The sequence below is a fragment of the Arachis stenosperma genome, chromosome 3 (assembly GCF_014773155.1).
Source record: "Arachis stenosperma cultivar V10309 chromosome 3, arast.V10309.gnm1.PFL2, whole genome shotgun sequence".
In the NCBI taxonomy this organism is placed as follows: domain Eukaryota; kingdom Viridiplantae; phylum Streptophyta; class Magnoliopsida; order Fabales; family Fabaceae; genus Arachis; species Arachis stenosperma.
Genome location: NC_080379.1, coordinates 26,052,353 through 26,073,032, shown reverse-complemented (window position 1 = coordinate 26,073,032; position 20,680 = coordinate 26,052,353). Strand labels below are relative to the sequence as shown.

Genomic DNA, 20,680 nt, shown 5'->3' with positions numbered 1-20,680 from the left:
TGCTAGGGAGAGGTATTCACACCCTTATAAAGTATGCTTCGTTCCCCTCCCCAACCGATGTGGGACCTTACACTGTTGTTGCCGTCGAGCTTGCCGTCGTCCTCACTGCATCGCCGTCGTCGAGCTCGCAAGCGTGGAGGAAGCACAGCGCAGCCGGCTTCGTCGGATTTCTGCCATCGAACCCGTCCTTACCGCCGCCGCTGAACTTGCGCACAGAGGGAGAGGATGCGTGAAAGGGAGCCGTCGCAAGGTTGCCGTCGCCGCCGCGTTACTGGGCTCGTCGATTGTGGAGGGTCGTCGCCGTTAATGGGATTTCACCAGGAGAGAGAGGAGACGCACGAAGAGGGAGCCAAAATCGTGGCCAGCCACTAACAAAGCTTCATCCACCGCTGCTGCTTGCCATTTTGGGCTGCTGCACCACTGGAGGATGCCTCTGCCGCCGGAGAACGCTCTGCCGGTAAAGGTTTTAATTGTGGTTTCTGTTCTTTTAGATTCCGAGGAGATTTTGATGCTGCGTGGTTATTATAGTTGATCTACTAGAGCTTCTGGCCGCTACCGGAGCTGCTGCCGGGTCAGTTTGGGATTGTGGCTCGTCCGTTCTGCTGTTATCATAAGTATATTTTATTTCGAACTCTCGGTGTTAGTATTTCGTTATCAACTATTGAGAATTTTGCGATGTTAATATCTCAGGGTTGAGTTTCGAAAATTTTATGATTAAAATGAAAGCTGCTGCAATGTCATCTCGCTTCATTTCTCTCGGTGAGACTATTTGATTCCGTTCCTATTTACCGTAATACTCCATTAACAATTATGTTGTAATTTCATTTAATATCCATTTCACGTTAAATTCCAATTTTACGTCAGATAAATTATTGTTGTTGTGAACCTTGATTGTCGTGGTTAATATTGCCTGGGAATCAATGAGGTTGCTACCGTGAGTTAAGAATAGAAAGAGGACTCTTGACGCATTAACCTTTAAGGGGTTCGACTTTGAGGTAGGGGCTTTTCTAAAAAGCTATTTTATATTTGGAATTGTTATAAATGGATACTGATGTGAGAATTATATACTTTTAGTGATTGTACAAGTCTTATGTATTGTCTGGCTACTTTGGATGAACATGATTATATGTTTGATTAGATTATTGTTTGGTTTTGATAAATGGATTGTTGCTGAACTATTTCTTTAAAGTTTTGGAAATGAGTTTAATCAGTTGATAATGATTTGATATTGAAATGGTTTCCTTGAGATATAAAAATGAGGTGAATGTTGGATTCAGCTTGCTTTTGAACTAATTTTGGGTTTTGGACCGTTGAAAAGGATTGTGGAATGGTTTGGTTGGGACCCAAAAAGGGTGGTAAAGTCCATGTTTTAGGAGAGATGCTGCTGAAATTTCTATAAAAATCTTAGACTTTGTTTGAAAAGTTATTTAGAAAGGCTTGGATTTGAGAAATTGTATTATTTGATTTATTAAGAAAATAGTTATGTTTTCGAGTTTAATTTATTTAAGAAAATTATATATCTTGAGTTCTATTTATTTAGAAAGGAATTACTTTACCAATTTGAATCACTGAAGAAAAGTACTATATTCTAGTATTGATTTTAAATATAAAAAGGGTTTATGCTTTTAGTTAGACTTAAGAATTTCGTTCAGAGGAGCTTTTAGTGATTTTAAAGGAAATGAGACTTTTGATTAAATAATCGCGTTTGTGACTAATTTTGGAAGAAGTCGGAGAATTGGTTTCAAGAAGGAACCTAAAAGTGGTTTTGATTTAAATGGATTGGCTCCATTTCAAGTGAATTGGTTTTGGATTGGGGTTGGGGCTTGTGACTTTATATGATTCGATTTTTTAATAAATTCTATTTCTATTTACTTAAACCAAGAATCTATGATTTTTAAGGTTTCAATAAATTTCTAAGAAATGGAGATAGGTTGTCCTTCCCTAAAGTTTTGAGACTTTGTCGAGAAACTTTTGTTACAAAATCCTATTTTTGGATGGATGATTTTGAATATTTCAGAAGAAATTTTTAATTTGCCATGGTTTTAGAAGTTTTAGAAAGATGATGCCGAGGGTGGCTTTGTTTTGAAAAGGAAACCTACTTTGAGTAAAAGTGACTTATGAGCCTAAAATGATTTGTGGAATGGGGATTTTAAAGCCAAGGCTTGAATGAATTGATTTTTTATTTCAAAGTAAAGTGATTTTAGAAAAAGTGATTTATGACTTGAATGATGATTTTATGAGTTTGATGATGTTGGACGGTAGAAGTGCTATTATGTTATGAGCCGGAATGGATGTATATGATAATGAATTATGGCTAATTGTGGAATATGTTATGAGCCGGATGACTGAGTATGAATATAGATGGTTATTGAGTTGATAAAGTGATTGTTGCACTTCCAAATATCTGATATACGAGTTTTCCTGGGTGAAAGCAGTGGCTAGCCACCACGTGCTCCAGGTTGAGACTCGATACTCTGCTGACCCTATGTCGTAAGTGTGGCTGGATAATGTGAAAGTTTCGGATGAGCTCGCCCCCGTGGATAAACACCAATGTGGGTGTTGTATATGTATTGATAACTATGATTGAGAATAACTCGAGTTGGGGATGCATGACAGAGAGACAGTCCAATGGTTAGCTACCAGGACTTGTCAGGTTGGCTTTATAACCGACAGATGAGACTCATCAGCTACTAGGACAGGCATTCATCATATGGATCTATGTGACATTTTTTGGGTGTGCATATTATACTTGGTTTGCCTATGTGATTAATTGTGTTTAACTGCTAACTGTTCTACTTGATGTAACTGCTTATTTGTGCTTAAGCTTTTCTACTTGTGTTTGCGACTGAAACTCTGTTGGATTGTGATGGATTGGTTATGAATTCAATTGTTTGGACCTAGGGCTGTGACTGATTATGAGATGGGCCGAAGGCTGTGTTTGATTTGTGTTTTTGGCTTAGAAAAGTATGAAAAACTAAACCGGTTCAACATAGACTTAATGAACCTATGTTTAAAACAGCTTGGTCATTCATACTGTCTAGGATAGACTTTTAGAAAGGCTTTTGGATTTTTGAAGAACTAATAGTTTTCTCTTCCAGAAAGAACTTCGCAATTTTGATATTAAATCTTTGGTTTTGAAAAGATGCATAAGGCAATTATTAATCACTGTAACGGTTTTATTTTCACGTATCCTATTATAGTAATTCTGCAACCCTATAGTGAGAACCCTTTCGAGAACGATGTTCTCACTCCCCTACAGGCATTTCCTTTTCAGGATATGAATGAGGAAGTCACGACGAGTTTATTCTATTTTTCGCTTATATGATGTATTGTATTGTTTTAGATATTATGTTTTTCCTCGCCTTTATCTTTATACATTCTATAAGAGGAATAGGAATTGTATTTGGTAATGCTTGTAAAAAATATATATATATATATATATATATATATATATATATATATATATATATATATATATATATATATCCTTTATAAGTATTGATATTTGTATGGATGTATGTTATCTATTAAAAAGTCTCTTGAGCGGTAATACGATTTAAGTTTTTAAACAGGCTCATATTTTAGTTTTAAATATTATAAGAGTCATCGTAATACCCGAGCTATCAGAGTGGCGCAACCGGAAGTGTGACATTTTGATAGTTATGGTGTTAAATTATGGTATCAGAGCAATCTTTCCTGTAGAGCCTGAGGAATGGACCGGCTATGCTTCAGTTACATACTCTGAGCGTTTGTCATGTAGTAGGTCTTGTTCGGATAACGAGAATTAGAGCTTTATGCATATGACGATCTATTGATTAATGCCGTTAATCTTGCATTGTATAATTCCTGGTATTAAGTTTGGCCGGCTTAAAACTAGTGAATTATGTATATAGGAGCACTAATGGGTTGTCATAAACGATATACGAGTAATAAGTAACGTGATTAGTGGGGTTTGGGAACTTTAGAAACTATTCTCAAGGTTACTCAGTTATGTGTCTTGAATTCTGTTCGAGTCGACTTGTTCTTTCATAGCCTAACTTGAAGTTCTTGTTTGCTAATCCTTTTGAAAATTAGTTTGATTTTTCAACCCTATTCCTCTATTCATATGCATTCTTGTTTGATTCTAATTGCATCTGCTTGTTTGAAATCCTTGTTATATCTATCTTTCTCTGTTTAAATTCTTCTTCTTGATTCACGTATTTTTTGATATAGCTTTGAACTTGTCTTGATGCGCTGTGTATTTTAAGTCCTTATTCCGAGTCTATTCTTAAAGAAATTGTGATTCAGTTTTTCTCTTATTTGACAGCAACTACAACCAATTTTGAAATTTTTATAAAATTGATGTTGATTCAATATACACTCATCTCATGCTCATAAGCCAAATTTACTCAAAGTGAGTTCCCTTTTTAAAACAAAGTCACTCTCGACATTCTTTTTCCAAAACTTCCAAAACCATGGCAAGTTAAGGATTTATTTCAAAATATTCAAAATCATCCATCCAACAATGGAATTTTATAACAAAAGTTTCTCGGCAGAATCTCAAGTCTTTAGGGAAGGTCAATCTATATCAATTCCTTAAAATTCATTGAAACTCTTAAAATCATAGACTCTCGACTCAAGTAAATAAAACTGAATTTATTATGAAACCAAACCATACAAAATCACAAGTTCCAACCCGATCCAAAAATCAACTCATTTGAGATAGAACCGGTTTATTTGAATGAAACCACTTTCAAGTTTCTTTTTGGAACCCATTTTTCTAACTCTTCCAAAATGCTTCAAACTTAATTACTCAATCAGAAGTCTAGATTCCTTTAAAATCACTAAAAGCTCCTTTTTATATTGAAATCAATATTAGAGCATCATTCTTCCCTTCAATGATTCAAACGGTAAAAATAGTTTATTTCTAAATAAGCCGAACTCAACGCATAAAGTTCATTAAATAAATTAAGCTTGAAAACATAAATATTCTCTTAATAAATCAAATAATACAATTTCTCAAATCCAACCCTTTTTGAATAACTTTTCAAACAAGACTAGGATCTTGTAGAAATTTCAGCAACACCTCCCCTAAAACTTGGGACTTTTGCCACCCGGTCGGGTCCCAACTAAACCGTTTCTCATTCCTTTTCAACAGCTCAAAACCAGAAATCAATTCAAAAGCAAGCTAAATCCAACAGTCGCCTCAGTGGCATATCTCAAGGAAACCATTTCAAAATAAAATCAATATCAACCGATTTAACTCATTTCCAAAGCTTTAAAGAATCGGTTCAGCAACAAATCATGTATCAAAACCAAGTCAATTGAAGTAAACCAGGCTGAATTCAAAAGTGCATTCGACTTTTCACATCATCAAAATAATTGACTCAATTCAAACCAATCCTCAAGGGATTAAACTCATATTTCAAATCTTTAAAGAATCAACTTCAAAACATTACATTTCACAAAGCCGCACAACAATTCAGCCAAACAAACATCCATAATTATTCGAGACAATCAAATAATACATAAGGCATATACAATCACCAAATACACAATGTCTCACATCAGTATCCATATGTAATAATTCCAATACATAAAACATAGTTTTTGGAAAGCGCCCCTACCTCGACAAATTGAAACTATAACCCAAACTCGTTAACTGATTCCTTTTCGCTCAGCCCGAAATCACTGGCAATCAGAACCTCGGCTCTGCTTGCTCTCTCGAAAGCAGAAACAGCTACAAGCGGCAAAAGTAAACCGGATTCTAACTCCTAAAACCATTAACATCGCAATCACTTTACTACACGGAACAGAACACTAACACAGAGCTTTCAAAAATCGAAAATGCTTACCAAAACGAAGAAAGAACGGCTGAATCGAACAGCGGCGGTCTCCGAACCAGTTCGGCAGCAGCTTTAATCATGACCCGCAAAGCTTTAATCAGAACCTCAGAATCTCTGGCCAAACATAACAACATATTGATTTTCAAGAGCTCCGGAATGAAAATGCTTACCATGAGAAAGGATCAAAGACTGAATCAAACTGCAGAAGCTCCGGTGATGGTTCCGGCGACCACAACAGCTTCTCCGGTAGCGACAACATAACTTATGACAGCCACTTCATTAAATACAATAGTTTCAAAGTAAAATTGAATTGGCAGAACTAAGAGGAACCAGAAACAGCGTAAGCTCACCAGAACGGCAGCAACCAGAAATTCTGGCTGTGGCAGAGGAATTCCGGCGGCATAAACCCCTTTTCTGATGCGGCAGCTCAATGGCGAACCGGCTTCCCCTCTACCACGTTCTGTTCCTCCCGCACTGCTCTCTCCTCGCCGGCGACAGTGACGGAAGCAGTGGCTTCACAGACGAGACCAGACGTGGCGGTTGTTCTCATCACGACGGCAGCGACGGAAAAGGTCCCCTCCGGCAGCGGCTTCCCTTCCAGGTTCTCTCTTCCAGACGCGTCTCCTTCCCAGCAGCGGCGGGACCAATCAGTGGCGACCACCACGAGCAGAAATGGTGACGAGCTCCACGGCGAGGATGACGGCGAGCATCAGCGGCGACCTCGTGGCAGCAGAGAACGACAACGGTCAGGACGCGACACCGACTCCTCGACGACAACAAGCTCGCGCCGACAGCTGGACGGCGATGAGCGCGAGTGATGGCGCAGGCAAGACGCGTCGGACTGTGGCGGGAGCACTGCCTTCTCTTCCTTCTCCGTGCTACACGACGGCGCGAACAGATCCTTCATCTCCCTTCCTTCTTCGTTCGGAGGTACCAAGCTCTTCCTCCCCTATAACGGCGATACGACGGCGCGGTGGCAGTGATGCCCGCCGGCGCCGTCCCTCTTCTCTTCCCTGAGCACTTCTTCTTTGGTTCCCGCTCATTCAGGGTTTTCGTGTGTGTTGGCTGCTGTCTTGGGGGAGGGGTTTCGGCTAAGGCTAGAAGGGAATTAGGGTTTCATTTGCAATAAGGTGAAATGTGTGTTAATTAGGGTTAAGGGTAATTTGGTAATTTTAATTAAAAATTGGGAATAATATAGTAATTAAAATTCCAATTTAAATCCAACACTAATTATAAGAAAAATACTTTTTACTCATCAATTTTATCCAATATTTTCAATAAAATGTCTAAATCAAATAATTAGAAATAATATACTTAATTTCTTCATTTTTTAAAATAGCAGTATTAATATTTAAAATATTAATTACTTAATCCAAATCATATAAATTCCTTATTATTTCATAACTGCCAATTTTATAATTTAAATATAGAAAATAATTCAATAATTATAAAATTGGATAATAATCATAATTTATCTCAAATTCAATAAATTAAAACTTGCCTTAATTATCTATAATAAAATAATTTCTGAAATCAAAACTACAAAAATACTGAATTTGAAATTAGCTCATGATGGCCCTTTTTCAGAAGTTCTGGGTCTTACGATGAGCAACCTTTGGTTTATAGTGAAACTTCTAATGTGAATGATATCGTTGAAAGAGCAATACCCCATAAGTCCATGTTTTTGGGATGGATGGCGGCGAACATGTCATATCCCTATGCTCGAAGTCTGACTTATGCTAAGTTTCCAACCAAGTTTGTTTGGAAGGACGATGCTTTAAAGTAGTTTCGTCGAAAGCAAGGCTTCGCAATTGGAAGGTTGACTCATGTACCTGCAGGTAATGACGAGTTTATATTCAATTTTGATATTATTTATTTGATGATTTAAATTTAAAATCTTAACAGCATATACCACACGTCTATTTTATTCGATTTATCTACACTAAAAAATAAATGTTCAAATAACTTTTAGCAGTTATAATCTGTAGTTATACAATTTTAGAATTGTTCTATATTTTTAGAAAAATTAATTTTATGCGGATGTGTAGCTACATAATAATTGAAATCGCGTAGCCTAATCCATTTAGCAACTTAAAAGTGGGATTTTAACCAAAAATTTTTTGCAGCAAATACCGAAGAATATTACGAAAAACTTTTCTTGAATACTTAAAGAGGATGTATGAATTTTTAAGATATAAGAACAGTAGGAGGAACAATTTATGCTACATATAGAAATATATGCTTCGCCCTTGGACTCTTGCAAGATGACAGAGAATTCATTGATGCAATTAAAGAAGCAAGCTCGTGGGCCTCGGGATCATATGTTAGGAGGTTATTTGTCATTTTATTAACATCCAACAATATCTCAAGACCAGAACATATCCGGAATAGATGTTGGTATGAACTCTCAAATGATATTTTGTATAGACAGAGAATCGTGATGAACATGAAAGGTGAGTTTTCATTAATTGCAATTATAAAAGTTCTTCATTATTGATAATTTTTAGTTTGATTGAATTTTCACAGTATCGTATAATATGCAGAGTTAACCATGTCAGATGATGAGATTAAGCAGTTATGCTTAATGGATATAAACAAGATCTTACGTTCCTATGGTAAAACCTTGAAAGACTATCCTTCTATGTCTTTAGCAACTGAAGTTGATAGTTCTTTGTTAATCGAAAGGGTTATCAGGGAAGAGTTAAACTTTAACAGGGATGATTTAAAGAAAAATACGTCAGACATGTTAGCCATCACAACACTTGAGTAGAAATATGAATTCGATAAAATTGTTACAGCTGTGTATTGTGATGAAGGTGATTTTTTCTTTGTGTATGGTCATGGGGGTACTGAAAAAATATTTCTCTGGAACCTTATGTCTGCTGAGATTCGCTCAAGGGGTGATATTGTGTTAAACGTTGCTTCAAGTGGTATTGCATCTTTACTTCTTCTCAATGGAAGAATGGCACACTCAAGGTTCAAATACTACTGAATATAACTGAGGATTTTGTATGTAACATCAAACCTGGTTCTCCTCAAGCAATGTTGCTGTTGAAAGCCAAACTTATAATTTGGGATGAGGCTCCAATGGTTAGTAGGTACTGCTATGAAGCGCTTGATAAATGCTTGGGTGATATCATGAGGTTTTCTCCAACATATAACAAAGATTTATCTTTTGGAGAAAAAGTAGTTGTACTAGGTGAAAACTTTAGACAAATTCTTTTTGTCATTCCACGAGAATCAAGACAAGATATCATTCATTCAACCATGAATTCGTTTTACCATTGGAAGTTTTGTCAGGTGCTCAAACTAACAAAAAACATGAGACTCTCTTTAGAGATGACTGCTTCAGATCAAGATGAGACAGAGCAATTTGGTGAGTGGTTATTAAAAGTTGGTGATGGTTTAATAGGTGATAATATGGATGGTGAATCTGAGATATGTCTTCCAGGAGATATCGTTATTCCTTCTTCGGACCAGGCATTTGATGAGTTGGTTCATTTTTCTTATCCAAATAGTTCAGATAACATGTCCTCAAAGGATTTTTTCAAAGCAAGAACTATACTGGCTCCCACACTAGACATTGTTAAAGAGGTCAACAACCATCTGATGGATATCATTCCTGGAGGAAAAAAATTATATCTTAGTTCAGTTTCGATTTGTATGGATGAAGAGAATATGGAGAGTCAACTAGATCTCTATGGTCCTGAATTACTGAATAGCATAAATTACTGTGGTTTACCTCCACATAAATTAATACTCAAGGTTGGTGTTCCGGTGATGTTACTGAGGAATATTAACCAGTCCAGTGGTCTTTATAATGGTATAAGGCAACAAGTTAGGAAGTTTAGAAATCATGTCATAGAATGTGAAATCTTAACGGGTAACAATGTTGGTCATATTGCTATGATTCCAAGAATGAATATGGTACCAACAAATGCAACTGTCACAGTTAGATTCCAACGAAGACATTTTTTATAATAGTATCGTTTGCCATGACAATTAATAAGTCTCAGGGACAAACTTTATCTCATGTTGGATTGTACTTGCCCAAATCAGTTTTTACACATGGCCAACTATATGTGGCACTTTCAAGAATTAAGAGTAAGAGAGGTTTAAAAATTTTACTTATGAATTACATAGGAATATCTAAAAATTCAACCATCAATGTTATTTATAGAGAAGTCTTTGAAAAAATAGGATTATAATATAAATATTTTAATTTTTTTTAGATTCTGTATCAATGTATAATTATTTTACTTTAAAAAAATATAAAATAATTATTATTCACTATTTTTAAATTAAACTTTAATTTTCATTTATAAATTTTTTAAAATAATAATTAATTTATATTTTTTTAAAATATTCAAACATATAAATATTTTTTATTTTTATAAATTTTTTTCGTGCTAAGCACGGCTTCATACACTAGTTATAACTTAAATCAAACAATAAGAAACAATAAATAATTTTTTTTTAACGAAAAAAAACCCTTATGTATATGAAAAAATCGAAAAAGGGCAATTTACATAAATAAATTGTTTGCCCTGGCCTTTAAATTTACGCAATTGTATTCTTTCAAACATGAAGACGCAAATACATTATTTCATATATTTATAGAAACCGTTACTAATAGTAGCGATTTACGTAGAGACTGTCGCGATTTCTGTTTATTGATGCTTGGCCATAAACCGCTACTGGTAGTAGCGATAGTAGCGGTTTATGTGTATAGGGATAGGTACGTAAACCGCTGAAAGCAGTAGCGTTTTAATACAATTTTCGTTAATATTACACTATAATATAATGATACAAGAAATATGTAGGATAAAAGCAAATGTAATAATTTTAAATAAGATAAAAAATTAAAAAAGATAATTAAAAATGATGAATTATGATTTTAAATAAAACAAAAAATAATTAAAAATTGTAAGTCGTAATTTAAATCTCTTAATTTAAAAGAATTATAATTTATAAAATCGTAAATTATAAATTCTTTTGTCATATAAATTGGTACTCGTAATTTATATTGTATATTACACTTGTGGAATACACCAATTTAAATTTATATTAATGTATTACAGTTTCATCTATGATATAAAAAATAATTAGCATCCTAAACATATTATATTGTTTGAATATTGTAAACAAAATAATAAATAAATGTTATAAACAAAATATTTTCAACTCAAAATTAATCAATTGTCCTAGTCTAAAATTTGATATATTCATATCTTGATTTATTTTTATATAATTCGTTGTAAGTCGGTACAAAATGAGTTTTTAAACGTAATTGTTGAATCTTATATCATATTATTTAAATCAATAAATCACAAATAATTTTTTAAAGCTAAAAATAATTTAGTAGGATTAGAATTATTAACAACATCCAGTCACAAATTAGTATAAAAGGAAAAGAGTAGTTTGTGGCAGGCTCCTACTACTTACATGAAGCTATAATTTTCTTCTACTTTCAGCTAACTAACTTAAGAAGGGGTTACATTAATTCACCTAATCTTTTATTGAACTAATAGGAGGAGGGAGTTTTAAGTTTGTGGTTCTTAGTGACGAACTACCATTTCAAATATTTTCTTTCGAATTTTAAAAGAATTTATACGATTATCGTGTGGAAGTAGAATCTTGAATAAAATAGATCGTTTTTATTGACTAGACGATTTCATCTATTTTAATAGACACATTAATAAGGAGGTTAGTTCATTAATTTTTACTTAATTTAAAAAATTTCATGTTAAATTAAAAATGAAAGAATTATTGTTGTTTATTATTAAATTTTGAATAGTAATATTATTTGTTAGAAATAAACTTTAAATGGTAATAATGTTCTTAATTAATATTAATGAGTATAATTTAAAGTAAAATGATAGGAATAATAATGATTAGAATTAGATAAAGATAGATTAAAATATGTGTAAATACTGAATTAAAATAACGGGTTTATATAGACATTCACTCTCTACGTAAATCGCTATAGCCTCCAGCGGTTTACGTACGTCTCCCAATACACATAAAGTCAAGCATCAATAAACAAAAATCACTACAGCCTTTAGCGGTCTCTGTGTTCCTCCATTTGCATGTAATCTGTGGCTGGCTATAGTAAGTTATGTATTTATGTAAACCGTTACTGCCAGTAGTAATTTCTATAGATATATAAAATAATGTATTTACGTTTTTATATTTAAAAGAATACAATTACATAAATTTAAAAGACAAATAATTCAGTCACCAAAAAAGACAAACAATTTATTTATATAAATTATCCATAGAAAAAACCAAGAGAACACACATGCACACAAGACCACCTGATGAGAACACCCACTCCGATCTACGACTTAATAAAAACATACAGAATAAAACACCCACTATATACACCCATACTCTGCTCAAACATTTCTAAGTTCATTTTTTCTTACTTTTCAGAGCTCAAGTTTCACCACTCTTTTATTATTTTGTTTAAAATATTATAAAGATAGGAATAAAAACAAGTGGAATGCATGCACTACCATTATGCACAAATAATTACTACTCAACTATCCAAATTGAATAATAACAATGCTTACCACTTCTTTTCATATATATTTCACTACATTTCCATAATATCAATCTTATGACCCACACTATTTGTTGCCATCAAAGAGCATGACAACATTCAGTTCCATTCTTTCATATATTCCTTTTTTTTTTCAGTTCAAGTTCTAAATCTCACACATTCTTCTTCTTAATTATAAAATTATAGGCTCATAAATACAAACACAGACACATACATACAGTTCTATCTTTGGCATAGAGCACATAATGAATTGGAAGATTTTTCTTTTCAATAGTTTAAGAAAAAGACCAAAAACTATAAATGTTAGTATTGTGATATTAAGTATTAACAATGATGATAGACTGAGGAGAACGAAAAGCTAAGTAATCCATTAACATATGATAAAGAGAAAAGATTGAACATGGATTTTCATGGCTTGCAGGTAATTTTCATTCTCTTATTTTTTTCTTTTTAAGTTTTTTTTTTTAATTATACTTTATCTTTCTTTATCAACGAATTAATATATAAAAAAATCAAACCATTTCATGTAAATTAGTGTTTATATATGAAGATATATTTATATAGGTGACTTCTGTGATGGCTATATTTTGTGCTGACTAAGTGTGGTTATAGTTGACTGACTAATAAAATTAGGACACATGGATAAAAAATAATAATTAATGCATTCCTTCAAAGTAAATATGGTAGTCCAAGAAACATTACTACAATGGTAAAATAGTAATTACAGGTCTCAGAATTATTTTTTTAGTAGATTGGGTCTTGAGTGAAATGAATAATAAAAAAAATGAAATTAGAGTAAAATATTCTAAAAATGTGTGTCAAAATAAAAAAATAGTAATTAGACAATCAGTAAATTAAATGGTTAGAATGTGGTTTAAAAAAAAAGGAGTTGATACAAAATAAAGTAGTAAACATTTTATCATTATACAGCCCAAAAATAAAAGTAAACATTATAATACCTAATGCTCAAAGGTTCCATCATAAACAACAATAAAGTAGCAAAAATTATTAATTAAAGTAGTAAATAAATCACTTTGACACACATTTTTTGAAATATACCATTGTAATTTCATTTGTTTTTTGTTTATTGTCCATTTCACTCAAAGTCCAATCCATCAAAAAATGGTTCTAGAATATGTAATTACCACTCTGCCATTGTGGTAATATTTCGAATTACCATATTTTTCTTGAAACTAGTTATATACTAGCTAACTTTTTCATCCATCTGTCTTAATCTTATTGGCCAATCAATTATAGGTAACTTAGAACCACAAAACATAGTAACCAGAAAACTCACCATTTATGTATGAGTAAACTGAGATTTTCTTATTAGAATTCATGAATATTACATACACCATAAAAAAATTTACATTTGACATAAAAAAGTGGCTAATGTGAAATATATTTATTTTGTCTTTTAATTTGTATTTCAAAAAAAATTTGTTACGATCCTCTCTCCAAATTTTTTTTTTCAGAATTTTCTTCTCAGTGTCACTTGCTTTTTATATTCTTTCCTATTTATTGAGGAACAAAAGAAAAAATGCATTACTGCACGACGTCAATATTATTCAGCTTAATTGTTATTTATTTTTTTTTCTTTTGATAGAATTAGGTGGTACCTGCTCCATTGTATTTGACTATTTGTTATGCATTTTATCTTTTTAATCGATTGTTTTTGTTTTGTCCATGATTCTTTATCATGATATCTGTACGTCCAGCTAACAAATTGCTTTTGAATTTGAAGAGAATATGATGCAGAGTATATTTGGTATTCGATCATTTTTGTAGAAGTCCTATAAAAAAAAACCTTTGGTCTTGAAGAGTAATATTATTAGGCTGATGAGTTATTCTTTTCTTCTTTTCTCCCTTTTTTTTATTTTGGTTCAAAAACAACTGATTCAAAACTTCTTTTTGTAATTTTATCATTTTTTATTATATTTTTGTGTGCTAAACATATAAAAATATTTAACTCGATTAATGATAAATGGATCAAGAAGAGAAAAGGGAAACAGAGGCGGATGCAATCACACAATATTAGAAAAGCGAGAGACGAGAGTGATGAGGTAAAGAGCAGATGGCAAGTAAACACACACATAAAGAGAGTAAACATGTCAAAAATAAAATTAAATCAAGTCAAATTTAATTAGATGGAATTGTTTATCTTTTTATTTTTGAAATGTTGTATGAACGTTAGAGATATAAAAAATATTTTATCTTTAAAAAATATAAATTTACATATAAATGTAAGACAATTTTTATTTTAATACAATTTTTATTTTTTAAAATAAAAGGACTAATCCAAATAAGCCTTGAAAATAATAGCATCACTAAACAAATTACATTATAACGACAGTTATTGCAAGTAGAACCACTCAGAATTCTTGTAGTACTTTAAACAATCAAACAAGATAAGAGATAACTGAGAATAAAATACAAAAAATAGAGTTATAAAAAATAATATTTTATATTTTAATTTGTTTGATAATAAATTGAATATAAAATAAAATAAATAATAAAAATTTAATTTATCTTTATTTTTTCTTTTTACAAAATTTTTAAAAAATAAAATAAAATAAAATAAAAACAAATACAATTATAAAAATTATTAGTGATAATAAAAGAAAAAACTAAATTATAATTTCGTTCAATATCTTTATATTTTTTTCTAACAAAAAATATACAATATTTTTATCCATATCTATTTTGTCAAATATAATTTTAAGTTTATATATATATATATATATATATATATATATATATATATATCACTGTCTTTGCTTATAAATAAACGCAGCATAATTGTCATACAATAATTGCAAGATAAACTAATAACCCTTATTGTTACATTCAAAACGTGTTGCCAAAATCCCTTGAATTACACATTTGTAACGTGCCTGACCCACCATTAGAACTTTTACTATTGGAACTAGTGCTCAATTATTTCATTCAGAGCCTTATCATAGATCTCCTCCACCTATTTTTTAACCTTATCATAGATCTCCTCCATCTATTTTTCATCAATAATTTAAAGATTATGTTAAGTATACACCAAAATTAATTATTAAAGTCAGTAGCTAATATAAAATACATATTAAAATATAAATACATATTAAAAATAAATTAAATCACATATATATTTATACACAAATAAATATATTAGTAGTTAATTTTAATGACTGATTTTGATATACAAATAGCATTTTTATAATTTAAATTGATTGCATACCTGCTCACATTATAAATGAAACTAAGTATATTGCAGAGACTCCACACCAGAAAAAAGACTAGCAAATACATAGTTCATGCAACCAAAAAAAAATACTAAATGGAATCCAATGATGGTGAGGATCATTCTCAAAAATTGCTTTTAGCTCAAACCCACATATGGAATCACTTTTTTAGCTTCATAAATTCTATGTCCCTTAAGTGTGCAATTGAACTGAACATACTTGATGTTGTTCACAATTATGGCCAACCCATGCCACTCTCAGAACTCATTGCTTCATTACCAATCCAACCGTCAAAAGCCGCCTTCGTCCCCCGCTTGATGCGAATCTTGACACAATCCGGCTTCTTCTCGAATCAAAATGATGATGATCAACAAGAAGAGAGGTATGTTCTAACTAATTCATCTAGACTGTTGCTTAAGGATCACCCCTTTTGCATGACACCATTCTTGGATGTACTTCTTGATCCAAATTTGGTAAAACCATGGTACCAACTCTCTAATTGGTTCAAGAAATGTGACAGTAACAAGTCACCATTAGAAATGGAACATGGGAGGGCATTTTGGGAATTTGCTAGTCATGACCAAAAGCTTAGTAATAGTTTCCATGAGGCCATGACAAGCGACTCTAGATTGATTGCTAGTGTGGTGATTGAGAAGTGTAAGGATACTTTTGAAGGGTTGGAATCTTTGGTTGATGTTGGTGGGGGCAATGGAACTATGGCTAAGGCCATAGCTAAATCATTCCCAAATGTGGAGTGCATTGTGTTTGATCTTCCACATGTTGTTGCTGGCTTTCAAGGAAGTAGTGACAAGAATATGAAATATGTTGGAGGGGACATGTTTGAGGCAATTCCTTCTGCAGATTCTGTTTTGTTGAAGGTAAGTAGTATCATCATATAAATTCATGATATAATTAAGTGTACTTTTTATTTTACATGGTATACATACTGGATTACAAGTATTATTACTGTCATAATATCATCATATATATATATATATATGGAAATAGCTAGAGTATATTTTATTTCTAAAATACCTTTCTAAAATTTTTGTTAAAGAGTTTTATTATAAAAAATAATTTATTTTTTTCTTAAAAATGTAAAAATTTAACATTAGTTAACACAAAAAAAAAAAAAAGGATTAAAGAAGAGGTTTTTTTTTTAAAGTTATAAGGGAGAGAAATGTACATTTTACAAATAGAGGAGAAAAAAGTGTTATTTTAACATTTTTCAAAAAAAAAGTTGTATTTTCTCTATTAATAATAATTATCATTAAGTGAAAAAATTTAAAATTAAGAGTTCCATTACAAAGTTTAGCAATTTTATTTTGAAAGAAAAAATGCAAATAAACTTTTACAGTATAATTAAGTTTGGTTTGGTAAATTTTTTGAAGAAGTGCTTATGTTTTTCATTTTTCAAGAGTAGAAATTTTTTATTTTATGTTTGGTAAATAAAAAAATTATGTACTTATATTTACAGCTTTTAAAAAATAAAAGTGCTTTTATAAGCACATAAAATAAAATTTTTTAAAATTGACTTATGCTTATTAAAATTCAAAATTTTAATATAACCTTGTATATTAATTCATTTTTAAATTTAATTATTATATTTATATCTATAATAATATTTTTAAATTTAAAAAATTATTTTATCAAATATTTTTATTGTTGTTTGTAATTATTAAAAATAATTTTTAATTTGACTTACTAAACATAAATGCTACCATTTTAAAAAAATTATCTTTTAAAAATTAATCTTTATAAATTATTTTTGAAAAATAAAAATTTTATAAAACCAAGTCTTAGTTATGATATCCAACAGTAGTGGTTTGGACAAATGATGTATTTCAAAAGTTCTTTACTTATAAAAAATATAAGTTAATTAATAATTAGTATTAGTTCGAATGAAAGATAAATGCGAAAAGAAAATGTTAGTCACCTAATATTTTTTTATTATTAAAAATAATATGTATGGAATGTACGTGGCCACGTGGGCATGTGGCAATATTATTATGACCAAAATTATGACATTATATGTAGCAAATCAACATCTAATTAATCTTTTCCTATTACATTCTTATCATCATTATTATTATTAATTACGTTGAACAATATGCAGTGCATATTACACAACTGGAGTGATGAGGATTGTGTAAAACTCCTGAAGAAATGCAAGGAGGCAATAATGAAGAAGGGCAAAAAAGGAAAAGTGATAATAATAGACATGGTGGTAGGGAATGAGAATGGAGATAATGGATCACTGGAGACACAACTTTATTATGATATGGCGATGATGGCCTTTGTCACCGGAAAGGAGAGAACTGAGAAAGAATGGGCCAAGCTATTTTTCTCTTCTGGTTTCAGTAATTACAAGATAATTCCAATTTTGATGAGTTCAAGGTCTTTGATCGAGGTTTATCCATAGTGAATATATATATATATATATAGTGAAAATTTAACATCATTATTATGCTTTCTCGGTGTATGTAATATGTATCGCATGTTTTTCATTTAATAGGAATTCAAAGTAATAATATAAATTAAAATTTATGGGGCCGTATTCCTGTATATTTAGATAGTGTTTGGTAGAGAGACTAAGACTGAGAGATAGAGATTAAGAGACAGAAATTAAAATAAATTTCAGTATTTTATTTGGTGCAGAATGGAAGACAGAAATTAAAACAAGAATAAAACTCTAATTTAATGTACATAAAAAGTAAAATTGAAATTAATTAATTAAAATGAGGGTATTTTAGATATAAAATATTATTAAAGTTTTAGTTTTTATCTCTAAAAATTTTAGTTCTTGTGTCCTTATTTTTTTGAGATACTGAAATACTGAAATTTTGGAGACAGAGACAGAAATTTTAGTACCAGCCTCTGAACCAACAACATGATATTGAGTCTCGGTCTCTTTGTCTTTGTTTCAATACCTCAAAACAAACGCTACTTTAGGGCTTGTTTGGGTAAACTTCTAAAAAAATATCTTTTTCGAGTTATTTTTTTTAAAAGATCTTATGAAAAAGTAAAAGTAATTTTATGTTTGGGTATCTCATATAAAAAGATCTTTTTATTTATCAATTATATTTGAGTATAATAATATAAAAGTACTTTTTGTTTATTTATTATATGAAAAACATCTTTTTTTTAAGAAAAAAAGATCTTTTAAAAAAAGATCTTTTAAAAAAATATGTAAATTAAAACTTTTCAAAAAAGATGTTTTTTTATTTTTCTAATAGTTTTACTTTTACTACTAAAAATTTGCCAAACACGCTAAAAAATAAAAAAATATTTTTCAATAAAAAATTTTTTTTTTATCAAAATAATGACGCACAAACAAGTACTTCAAATTAAAATGTTAAGCAAATTGCATTCAACTTTTAAAAAATTTAGGTAATATTACGCAAAACATTTGTCAATTTTTCATATTTATATATATATACTGAGTTTTTTTCTCATATAAATTAGTGTCTTGGTTTAATAACCAAGGTGTTCATCAATGTCATATTTTAAAAAGTATAAAAATAAAATTATATGTTATTATCATCATATATATATATAAATCTCAAAAGAGTTATATAAATGGTGATGTGTGTGGTGAATGAAGAGAATCATGGCTAAGGTAGGTAAGGTAGAAGAGCCAATGTGTGAACGACACATGGTCTGAATAGGATAGAAGACCAAATCTGTTGACTCTGCTAACACACAATGAATTTGTTAATGGAGATTTGGTAAATGTTTTTGACACTAAACCATGATAATTAATAAATAAATAAGTGTGATGGAAATAATTTGTAGTTAGCTTTTTTGAATGTCATCCACTCCCATTATTGAAGTATGGGAAGAACAAAAACAGAAATTGAAAGATAGAATTAAAAATTTTTTTAATTTATGAGCTGAATGAACAAACATGCAAAGTACTTGGAAAAATTAGAGTTCAATCTAAAATTCGGCGATCAGTTTTGGGAGGTGGGGCGAATGTATCTTCGATGCCTGCTTCTGGAAGTGGATTCATTGAGAAAGTTTTAGGAGAAGGATAGAGTCGTTGGTGGAGACACCTAACAGCAACATCAAAGTCTACCTATTACTGGAGTCAAGCGATTCGGAAGAGAAGAATCAACATATTCGCCGGCGATATGGAAAGAAGAGCAGAACCCTAGACTTTTATCGCACATATGTATCTCTCTCAAGACTGGAAACCTTGAACCCTAACATCCGGTGTTGGCTCTCTGCCTCCTCCAGTGTCCTTTTCGTCTCTCTTCCTATGTGTCGCTATTGTTCTTATCGGTGGACTATTGCTCCTATTCGTCCTTTTTGTATGCTCTAATTTTGGTGATTTTTTTTGTTCTAAATCAGATGAATATATACGGTTGTTCTGAATTTGTTGAGATGATTTTGTATCAATTAATTTTGTTAAGACATATGATACACTGGTTTTGTTCCAAACAAACTGCACATACATGGTGAATTTGAATTTTCAAAAGAAAATAAAATACAACTAAAAATTAAAAACAATTATAATATTTAACATCAAAATGATCTCTATAATCAATCACCCCACAAATTATTTTTTACCAGCTCCTTTTGATTCTGCATTTTTTAATAATTGATTGGAACAAAACTAGATCTTTTTGACTTTTTTAATAACAGTACACATAATAGATATAAGAGTATACACAAGAGTAACATGAAAAAATTGATAACAGCGATTGTATACCACAAATGTAACGGAATAAGGAATTAGGGATGTTAATGGGGCAGGACGGGGGCGAGGAATGCCTCCTTGCTCCCCATCTCCGCCCCAGATTTACTTCCTGTCCCCGTCCCAGTCCCTGTTCCCTGCTGTGGGGGAATATTACTTCCCATCCCCATTCTCCACAGGTCCTCATTCCCCACGGGAACCCCATTCTCCATCTATCTGATAATTCTAGCTAATTATTAACTTTCCATATGAATAGATGTGTAAGTATCCATTCTATACAAAAACAACGAGATTTTATACAAAAAATCTTAAACGACAAGATGGTGACTTCTTTCGAAATGACGCAGTGGGGGACGCAACG

The 20,680-nt window shown here is 31.3% G+C and overlaps 2 protein-coding genes across 2 annotated transcripts; both read left to right on the top strand.

The window, feature by feature from the left end:
- The first annotated feature begins 9,164 nt into the window (after positions 1–9,164).
- Positions 9,165–9,806, top strand: LOC130965740 (uncharacterized). Its single transcript, XM_057890501.1, has one exon. The coding sequence runs from the start codon at positions 9,165–9,167 to the stop codon at positions 9,804–9,806; it is 642 nt and encodes a 213-aa protein (XP_057746484.1).
- A 5,842-nt stretch (positions 9,807–15,648) lies between these two features.
- LOC130965698 (probable O-methyltransferase 3) lies at positions 15,649–18,081 on the top strand. The gene is made up of 2 exons (XM_057890454.1): positions 15,649–16,498; positions 17,737–18,081. The coding sequence occupies exons 1-2, from the start codon at positions 15,716–15,718 to the stop codon at positions 18,040–18,042; spliced, it is 1,089 nt and encodes a 362-aa protein (XP_057746437.1). The 5' UTR covers positions 15,649–15,715; the 3' UTR covers positions 18,043–18,081.
- The last annotated feature ends 2,599 nt before the right edge of the window (positions 18,082–20,680 follow it).